The sequence below is a fragment of the Stylophora pistillata genome, chromosome 11 (genome assembly GCF_964205215.1).
Source record: "Stylophora pistillata chromosome 11, jaStyPist1.2, whole genome shotgun sequence".
In the NCBI taxonomy this organism is placed as follows: Eukaryota; Metazoa; Cnidaria; class Anthozoa; order Scleractinia; family Pocilloporidae; genus Stylophora; species Stylophora pistillata.
Genome location: NC_142529.1, coordinates 11,505,022 through 11,515,057, shown reverse-complemented (window position 1 = coordinate 11,515,057; position 10,036 = coordinate 11,505,022). Strand labels below are relative to the sequence as shown.

At 39.0% G+C, this 10,036-nt stretch overlaps 1 protein-coding gene across 1 annotated transcript; it reads left to right on the top strand.

Annotated features, from left to right (window-relative positions):
* The first annotated feature begins 1,943 nt into the window (after nt 1-1,943).
* Nucleotides 1,944-8,789, top strand: LOC148720042 (uncharacterized). Its single transcript, XM_088737559.1, has 6 exons — nt 1,944-2,009; nt 2,763-2,804; nt 3,120-3,217; nt 4,765-4,820; nt 5,439-5,557; nt 7,687-8,789. Exons 1-6 carry the CDS (start codon nt 1,944-1,946, stop codon nt 8,467-8,469), a joined length of 1,164 nt encoding a protein of 387 aa, XP_088593685.1. The 3' UTR covers nt 8,470-8,789.
* The last annotated feature ends 1,247 nt before the right edge of the window (nt 8,790-10,036 follow it).

Sequence of the window (10,036 nt, the reverse complement as noted above, 5' to 3'; positions counted from 1 at the left end):
AATTAGCACAGAATTGACCGGTTTTCTCACCGCACTTTTTCGACTGACCTCAAAATCTTTCTTTGTCTCCTTCTCATCACATCATCACCTGATGAATGATATTTTCTAAGAGATCCTATTTTCTTTTATTTTCTCTATGCACCAAACGAACTTAGAATTTTCCATCACTTTTTTTTTGTCTCCCATTGTTAGCGGCCATCCTGGGTCGAATACTAAGGACCTTAAGCAGTCAGAACGGAAACGCCAAATAAGACTTCGATTAAAAATGAATTTCTACTCTTAGTTAGAATTTCAAAATGGTTGCAGGAGCTTACTGTCTCATACGGCGCCCCAGCTCAACTTTAGCATGACGTATAAAAGTAGCGTTGAGTTCCAAATGTGAATTAAAATAATTTCCCGTCGAGGTTTCGGTTCGCAAACGACGCAAATTTTGGCGATTTCACGTTGTTATTTTGCATAGGACGGCTAAGAAATGTACAAAGTTTCAAAACGCACGTGCTGAGCTATTGTTCTGCCAATTAGATATCTTTTTTTTCCACGTTCTCGCTGCCGTCGCCGTCGTGGTTGCGTAAGGTCCCTACTACAGGAATATCGCCTTTTGTGTCTCCATGAGGTCGAAAGACCCGGTTCTGCAAGTGGGATGCGTTATTGTATACCGAAAAACTTTGAGGGCGAGTCCTATTGTAGGTTATCATTTGGAGCCTGTATGAAAATATACACTAAATAACATCACCATGCTTAAAAAGCATAGAAAAAATAAAACTTAAATGGCAGAACATCGATAGTTTGTCGTCGTATACGTAGTGCCATTTTGAACTAAACAAATGCGACAGATAAACCCTTCTTTTCACACACTAACTCGCTATAACCGTTGACAGATCTTAAGCTTCGGATATAATGTGACACCGGGTAAGGGAATCGAACCCGATGGGAGGCGATCGCTCTCACCACTGCAACACCCTTGCTCGTAGCTGCCATGCACGCAAGGAAGAAAATAGTTTTCCCTTGTTTTTATTAACTGTAACTGTCGCTTTTTTCCCATATTTGCATTAAAATTTTCTTTGATTAACGGCGAGATCTCATTGCGCACTTTAGGCTTCTAGAGCGAGATGAGGATACAACATTGAAAGAATTCAAAGTAGACTTGATTGACAGGCTTGAAAACGTTATAGCACAAATTACAATTTTAAGTAATTAATCAAGATTTGCGGAATATAACAGAGCATATAAAACGAATTGAGGATACAACATTGGAAAAATTCAAAGTAGACTTGATTAACAAGCTTGAAAACATTAGGAAACAAATGCAATTTGAAGCAATTTATCAAGATTTGCGGAAAATAACAGGGCATATAAGGCGAGTTGAGGATACAACATTGGAAATATTCAAAGTGGACTTGATAAACAAGCTTGAAAACGCAACGAAACAAATGCAAAAGCAACAACTGCCGGTTGACGCAAATGGAACGTATCAAGATTTGCGGAAGATAACAGAGCATGTAAGGCGAGTTGAGGATACAGCATCGGAAGAATTCAAAGTAGACTTGATTAACAAGCCTGAAAACGTTATGAAACAAATGCAAAAGCAACAACTGCCGGTTAAAGCAAATGGAACGTATCCAGATTTGTGGAAGATAACAAAACATAGAAGGCGAAAGGATCTGAAAAGTCCATGGCCAAGAGAGTTTAAAAAGGACGAGGTAATTAATTCTTACCTCAAGGGAAGGGATTATTTAGAGCTTCCTTTTCTGCACGCTACTGACACATTTTAATTCAATGCTAGGAATGTTGCTAATGGCTTTATAACTCACCATTAAGTCTTTGAGGTGCAGTAGTAGCATCGGAGCGTGGCACATATATTCTGTGGTAAATCAAATTGTTTGACTTCGAATTTGTAGATCCTACAGGATAGCTGACTAGATTACGTTCTCTTCTTGGCCCTCATGGCCAGCACAAGAGCGTTGGAAAATCCGCAAGGAGTTGCCTTGATTGATTCTACAACCTTCAAGGTATGTATTGGAAAATTTCAAGCTACCCAGTTTAGGTCGTCCATAGATAAAGGACCAAAAAGACATTTAGGGCAAACTTAAACAAAAACATAGCAGTGATTTAAGTGAAACAATGCGAAAATAAGATGGGCCTTAAAATTGGTTTTAGCTCACATCCCTCTAAAGATTGACAAGGAACATATAAATCGTGTACGAAAATTTAAGTTTTACGTGGGTGGACTATCATCAGGTGTCATTTCCCAAATGCAAAAGTCTGTGGTGTGACCGCAGCCATTGCGATTTTTAGACATTGAGCCCTATTTTGCATTTAACAGTCGTATCGGCTTCTTGCAAAAATCCTAGGTCCTTTCAGTTTGGTTATGTTTGAAGTATTTGCATTTAACGGACCATTTACTTCTTGGAGTCAACATAAAATCGAAAAATAATCTTTGGGCTTCAACTTTCAGGTATCAGCACTGGCATGTAATGGATATCCGAGAGGTGTAAGGAGTAACATGCAAAATGACTCGATGCAGGTTTCTGCATTGACAAATGCTATTTGCCTTCGATGGAGCGAAGGGCACGATTTTTATGCCTTTATGCCGTAAAAAATCTTGCCCAGGTGAAAATCGCGCAACGGAGGCTAAAGTTTATAAAACTGCTCCTTTCAGCGCTGTGAAGGTCATTTCATGAGGAAACACCATTACTTCAAAAGTACGATATTCCCCTATGATATTCTGTCTCACTGAAAACTTTATATTACTATGGCCTCAGAATAGCTCCATCGGTGGTCAATTTCGTATCAAGGACCCTCAGGTAAGTCGGCAGACCCAAATTACCAGGCTTAGACCCAACACGTTCCCGGCCATTCATGCCACTTCTTTATTGGTAACTTAATTCTTCATCTTTCTCCATTTCTGTCCAAAGGACCATTACTAAAATAGTAAACAAGCCGACATCTTGTTTTTGGAAAACCTCTGACCATTACAATGGAACTTCTAACGTCTTTATTTGATAAGAGCTGGGAAATGAAATTAATCAAGTTCCAACGTATTTGACTAAAAAAAATATATGAACTTCATATATTCATTGTATCTCGTATTTGACTAAGCCGTGACAATTTTGTTGCAGGCCAAAGTAAAGAGGTTGTACTTTATATGGCCTAAGAGTCTTGAAGGGGACAACAAAAGGGCGCTGGAAATTATGCAAAAAGCTGGAATGAAAGTTGTGTAAGTAACAAAATAGTTGCCATCTGTTTATCAAAACCGAGTCCGGTTGTAAGGTATAAACCCTTTTTGGCTTTGAAACATTCCTTGGAAATAAAAAAGAGATAAGAACTCTTTGTTTGACATTTACAGGCCAGTGGATGTTCCTAATTTGACCGAACTAAAGAGGGCCGTGGAGAAAACCATTAAACACCTACAGAACGTCGAGGAGAAGCACCATCTTCCCTTCATTCATTGGCCAAGTCACTCTGGCTACGAATTACAACCAGAATAAATCAGCCAGTCAGGAAATGCAGAGCAGCAAATGGATTCAGATTGTGATTGAAAGTCTCGACAAATCGTTTCCTAACGCTTTTCTGTGCCTCCTCAAACCACTTGATTGTCTATCACTTGGTCTTATGCGTGTGCCCTTATCTCGCATATATACAGAACAGGTGTAATGAGACTATGAGCGCTTTGGTTTTTGCTAATACAGAGGGTTAGTCGTAGTTGCAATTTGAATTAAGTTTGAATAAATCAGCAATAGTTTGTAGAGGCAAGGATGATACATTAAAGAAGAAAGCTTCGAGATCCAAGACTTTTGGTAGTTTCTGCTCACCGAGTTTACTCAAGTAAGTTTCCCCCTCGACATCCCAAGGCTCAAAGCCTTTGTAACATCCCTTTCATGAAGCCTTTTTTAAACAACAGTTAAAATTAACACTTTTTAGTATGAAGGGCCATTATTCAATCAACCCACATTTCTAGATTTTAATGCACCATAAAGCTTTCCTTTAATAAATGAAAATAATGGGATATTAACATTATTTTCTCTAGATCTGGATCATTGCGTGACTGCTTGATGAATATATGACAATTTCGTTAGAATGTTGTTAATTTGATTTCGTGTCACCTCGCTGTCTGATTGTTTGAACGGGACAATGAATTAAGGTCAGATGTCACTGTGGGGATAAGCTAAGTGTTGTAGATAAATCAACCGAACCACTCTCGGTAGAAAGAGAATTGGCCTCAGACTCTAGCCCCTTCCGTCGCCTTGCCCAGTCTGCACATTCAAAGCATAGGTAGGAAGAAACGAACTTGGAAATGATGGTACAAATCGCTCGTTTTCAGCGTAGTAGGCGGAGATTTTGGAATTGAGACACTTACCTGGGTGCAATGATCTTAGATCATCAAAAAACTATGGGTAGAAAAATTCTCGATCAGATGGAATTTATGGGCGCAAACCGGCCCCGCGTGGATATTGGTCGAACTCAATGTTTGCAGCCTCGACTTAGTCCTATTACAGGAATAACAGTAATGCAAAAGCAAGCTCGAAACAACCGTTCTTTAGCTCTATCCGAAATAAACGAAAGGTCCCACTTAAGTGAATAAGTTTCCCAACCCTACCAAAAACAAAAAGAAAAGACCTGATTTCCTTTGCAGAAGCCGCTATCTTTTGCCAAAGCAAAACTTACTTTGCTATCACAGAGAACCAAGAACCACACCAAGATAGCTGCTTATGATCAGGCAACTGAAAGTATAAACAAACGCACATTAGTTCTTGTGTTTTTCAGAATTTCTAACGGCTTGTGTCCTCGTCCTCCTTTAATGATAATTCCGCAACCGAACGGTATAGTAAAAGAGGTGCTTTTTGTTCGACATCGGCATGAAACTGTCAATGTCGCCGCAAGGAAAGGGTTAAAAAGCCTTTGAGAGGGGCCCAAAACAAAGCTGTTCCCAAGAACATAAACTCTTTTGTTGAATTACACTAATCAATTGACGCTCCCAAAAATAAATAGCAAGTTCAAAACATCAGGAAGCTGGAACAAATGAAAGAAACTTATGCGTTCCCACATACGCTCAAGTACAACAACCCTCAAGAATAATGTTAGCCCATGTTGAGTTCTTGTAATCGTTATTCATTTTAACTTTCTTCAACTAAACATTTCAAAAAAATTTTCAAATTTCTGACCCTCAACAACCTTTTACTTATCTTGGTTTTTTTCCATAGCGTTATTACTGACCCATCTTAAATGAAACCGGCTAGGTCAGCGGTCCTTATGAAAGCCGAGAGAACATTCTTCAACACTTCACTCATAGACCTTTATGATATTTAAAGTACTTTATATTCTTGTAATTTGCTTTCAGTTATGAATTGGACGTGATATGAGCTACAATGATCTGTAGTTACAAATCTTCGGACGCTTGACATTTACCCAGTGGGATAGCTTTTGCCTTTGCCCTTAAGTTGCTACTCTATCGAATATTTCCACTTATCATTCCTTGCATCATGATAATCAGCCGCTACAGCCGTTAAGGATCGATAACCGGTCAAGACGAAACGGTGGTAACCGAGCTTGCATCACCGTGAGTGAAACTTATGTAGGTGTATTGTAATATCGCACACTTGTCACGAAAATGTGCATTCGACATTAGAGGATAAAAAAGAAGAAACAGGCATTTTGGCTACAACGTAAGAGATATGTGAGATTGAAATCAGTAAGAGCAAAGAATTTATTTCGATGGCGTTGAAATTTCAAGGATTGAATGAAACCGATGGAGATGGCCGAAATGCAGAGATTGACCAGATTGTTCAGCTATTGTCGAAGACAAAGTTAAGGTGTAGGTCTATAATTCATGCAAACAACGTGCGTATTTTATCCTCACGCGGATCGCACACGAAGTTCAAATTTTAAGGACATCACCGCGAAGTCACGTTTTTCACATTTCTCATTCAAACAAGAATGAAGCTCACTGATCGATCTCTCACTCCATACAAAGGAAACCTATGAAATCTGATGCGAAATAATCGCTAACTCATGGAAAAATTGGACCTCTAATTTTGCAATTTTTACAAAGGAATGTTCGGTCTCTTCTAAGTGTTATTTTTGTACGATTTGCAAGACGCAGATCCTAGATTTCCAAGAGCTTGAGCGGATTTCTGCGAGACCTAACACACCTAAGTCAAAATGGTGCATAAACTAGTATGAAATGATTCATGGAGGCGGTTTAATTGTTAATAACTGAAAGAAAACCATGAAAGACATTGTCGTAGCAGGAAAAGCCAAGGACACGTGGATTGGTGCGTGCCTGTTATTAATAAATATAAATACATGTGCGCGATCCTTTAGCTTAACCCAGACTGTTCGTTCATTGGTTAACTCACATGGCAGAGACCAAGATTTTTGGTAAATCCAAAATTTTTTGCTCTAATAGTTAGAAATAACACGAGTTTCGGCGACTGACCTCGCAAAAAGCACACGGAAAGCTAAACAAAGTAATGAGGGTTTAAATAATAACGCGATCCTAATTGACAGTGTGCTGATAAATTATGATGCAAGTGACACATCTGTGATTGGTGCCTTTGACGGAATCAACGACTTTTGTGTCCATTTTGCTTGAATTTGTAATGAGGCGTTTCTTTTGTCTCCACGAGCCGCGGATACAGTTTGCGGGATGCAAGATTTGTGTCGACCACGCGCGTGGCATGGTTAGTCTTTTCCCCGTCATTGCTACCGAACCATCGCCAATTTTCGGGACTGATCGATTAAGCGTCGTTTAGGCTATATCAAAGTCGATTTCGAAACATGTGCACAAGAACAAGGTTGCTGATGCGGGGGGGGGGGGGGGGAGGACATAGAGTGCCGGTTGCTTTCCCCACCCACGCCCCTCCTATTCCTTGTTGTATTGAAAAGGTGATACTTTATTTTGAGAAAACAACCCGGCGTGCCCCCAAATTTCATAACTATGCTTAGCCAGGACTTCTCTTTGAAAAAACCTTGCCTTTGCACTTACGCAATTGCTCTCAAACTTCTTACATGCACTAGAACCTGGCACCTCACCAGTAGCTTGATATTTACGAAACAGTTGACTGGCTTTGCGTGCACTGCGCTTTGAGGGGTTCTCAGGGCAAGGTGAAAACGTAAATAGAAATGCGTCATTCAAAAGTGAAACCAGATTGCTAAGCACTTAAATGACTCAGCTGTTGTTTTCAAGACATGCTTAGCTGACTGCCTCGCTAATGAAGTCTCTTTCCAATTATCTAATGCAGGCAGGAGTTGAAACCGGATTTCCTGTGTCTTAGTGATCATTTATTGCTGGCACGTGCCTAAATTAGGTTACTTCTCCACGTTTTCGACGAGACTCTTCGCAATAGAGTACCAAAGTGTGACGTCACGTTACCATGAAAACACTTTTTGCTGGTACAAAACAAATCTGCGTGGATTCAAGATGGCGGCTATTTCGATAAGTTCACTCACTTCTTTCTTCTCTGATGAACCCTCAAGGATTCAGCGTGGCGAAAATCATTACTAATCGGGTCATATTGAGTCTTTGTATTATTCGGACGGAATTATTCCAGGGTCTGTCCAAGCTAGCATGAAGAACAAGTCCTATAAAGTCACAGTGAGTAAAACTATAGCGAACACGACGCTTTATTAAAATTAATTCTTCAGATTTTTAGATTTGTTATTTATTTGACTTTTTTTTTTTAATAGATCAACCTTCATGGCAGTGAAATATCATCAACGCAGTGTAATATTCCTCGTGGAGAGTATAAATGTAGCCATGCTGCGGCTCTTGCAATTTATTGTATCCATAATATAAGCAGAACGGACGTCCAATGTGAGTGGAAAAAGCAAAAACCTCCAGACAAAATTAAGCCTGTAGAAGAAATATATCCATCCCCGAAAGAGTATATTTGCTTAAAAAGAGAAGTAACAGATGAAGATCGTGCTTGGCTATATGGAGAGCTTAAGAGATACGGTAATTTTACTGGTACTTTATGGATTCTTTCACCCGAACCAGAAGTCAACAATCAATTGCCAATACCCACTGTGGAAAGTATTGTTACTTCAGAGGAGTTTATAAACAATGAAGGAAATAAGAAAGCTTTTTTGGTTGAAAGATTAAAGATCGATAAATACCAACGGAAAACTGTCCACGAGAGAACAATTGGTCAACGTGACAATCCCACGTGGCATATGCTTCGAAAGGGAAGACTTACAGCAAGTAATTTTGGCCCAGTTCTCAATTGCAAACGGGTTACCCTTTCCCAGATAAAGAGAGTTCTTAGGCAGTATGACCTATCAAGGGTTCAATCAATTAACTGGGGTGTTGTAAATGAAAATGAGGCCAAGAGAGCCTTCCAGGAACTTACAGAACTCCCAGTGGAAGATACTGGTCTATGGCTACAAATGGAAGGAATGTTGGGAGTCTCCCCTGATGTTCTTATTGGAAATAATGACCCTCTTGAAATAAAATGCACCGTTTACCCATAAGGATAATACAATAGCAAAAGCTGTTGCCTCTGACAACTTCTACATCACAAAGAATGAGAAAGGAGAATATGAACTAAACAAAGAGCATTCATATTGGCACCAAGTTCAAGGTCACTTACACCTGACTGAATATCTGTGCTTTTTTTTTGTCTGGACTACAAAGGACACTCTGGTTCTGCATATCAAGAAAGATCCAGAATGGGCTGGCAAACTTTAAAGGAATTTTATGTGAAGCACCTAATCCCTTCAATTGTGAATGATCTTCTATAATTAATAGTAACCTTTATTTAAAATCTCACAGGTTCTAGTTTAATCAAGAGATAAACTAGATATACTTTTATATTTCATATTGTACATTTATAATCTATTAAAACTTTCCATGATGAAAAAAAATACAGCATGATTTAAAATCAATAAATAATGTTTTCATGAGTGTGATAGAAGCCACAAAAAACTTAAATGAGTCTCCTTTGCATATGGAACTTTTATGTTCACTAAAATGTTTTATGAAATTACATATTTTCTTACAAAAAACTATCATTCCATATCCACAGTGTCTCTTATCTCTTTTATCAATGAGGGTTGAGGATTCACCAATCCAGCACACAGTTGAAGAATTTTGTCCGAATAGCATCGAAGATAAGGTGGGATGAAGTTGAGAGTCTTAAAGTCCATTAAACGGGCATTCGCTCTTTCAACATGAATCATACATCTTGCAATTGTTTTCGTCAATTTGATTTCGGATTCGTTAAACTTCCTATTGTAAAGGAATGGAAACATTTACACATGTACTCCATAAACTACTGTGGGAAGATTGCCTAATCACTGTACCATCTCGAGAGAAAAACAGAACATCAATGCCAGAATCTTTCTCAGTATTTAGCAATTGTAAGATGGTCATTGATTGTACTGATTTGGAAATAGCTGCCCCTGGCTTACATAAGTTATATTTGAAGGAGAAATTATGTGTGGGTCACTCAGGGCATTTGAAGGGTTAAAGGGAAGTATTGATTTATTTGTAAAACTTTGGCGATCTTAGAAATGTTTCTTCAAATGTCTTGTCTCCACATTAGCACCTCGACGTTTTCGTTATCACTCTAAAATATTCGTTGCTGGAAATCCGTTATAAGACACTGCTGCGTCCAATATGATTCGCACAACGTGATTGGTTCGCCTTAAATACCAAACTCTGCATGTGTAATAAATAGCGTGACCTCCTAAGAAATCGATTACTTGAGCCATCTATTGCCCGTGCAGGTTTAAAGCGTTCAAGGTAGGTAATGATATGTTTGCATAGTATCGATATTTTGCTTTTAAGATATAACGATGAACTGCAAAGCAAAATGCCTCAATTCTGCTATCGATCGATCGCGGTAACGCTTCAAAGTTGACCTGAAGGGTTAGTTGTTTCATCTAAGATCCAATCCCTTCGAAACGTGCAACTTTGTCCATGACAATAATCCCCTTTTCATTCATTTGGTATAGTGAACCATTCTCATGAACGGTTCCTACGAATGAATGGAACATATCGTTCATCGTCGCTTATGGCAATGTTTCCGGTTTCGAT

Excerpts from the sequence above, each read along its gene's own strand:
- LOC148720042 (XM_088737559.1), top strand. The coding sequence starts at position 1,944 with ATGGCCAGCACAAGAGCGTTGGAAAATCCGCAAGGAGTTGCCTTGATT. Across the intron at positions 2,010-2,762 it reads TTGATTCTACAACCTTCAAG|AATAGCTCCATCGGTGGTCA; the intron begins GTATGTATTGGA and ends CTATGGCCTCAG. Across the intron at positions 5,558-7,686 it reads GTAACCGAGCTTGCATCACC|ATCAACCTTCATGGCAGTGA; the intron begins GTGAGTGAAACT and ends TTTTTTTAATAG.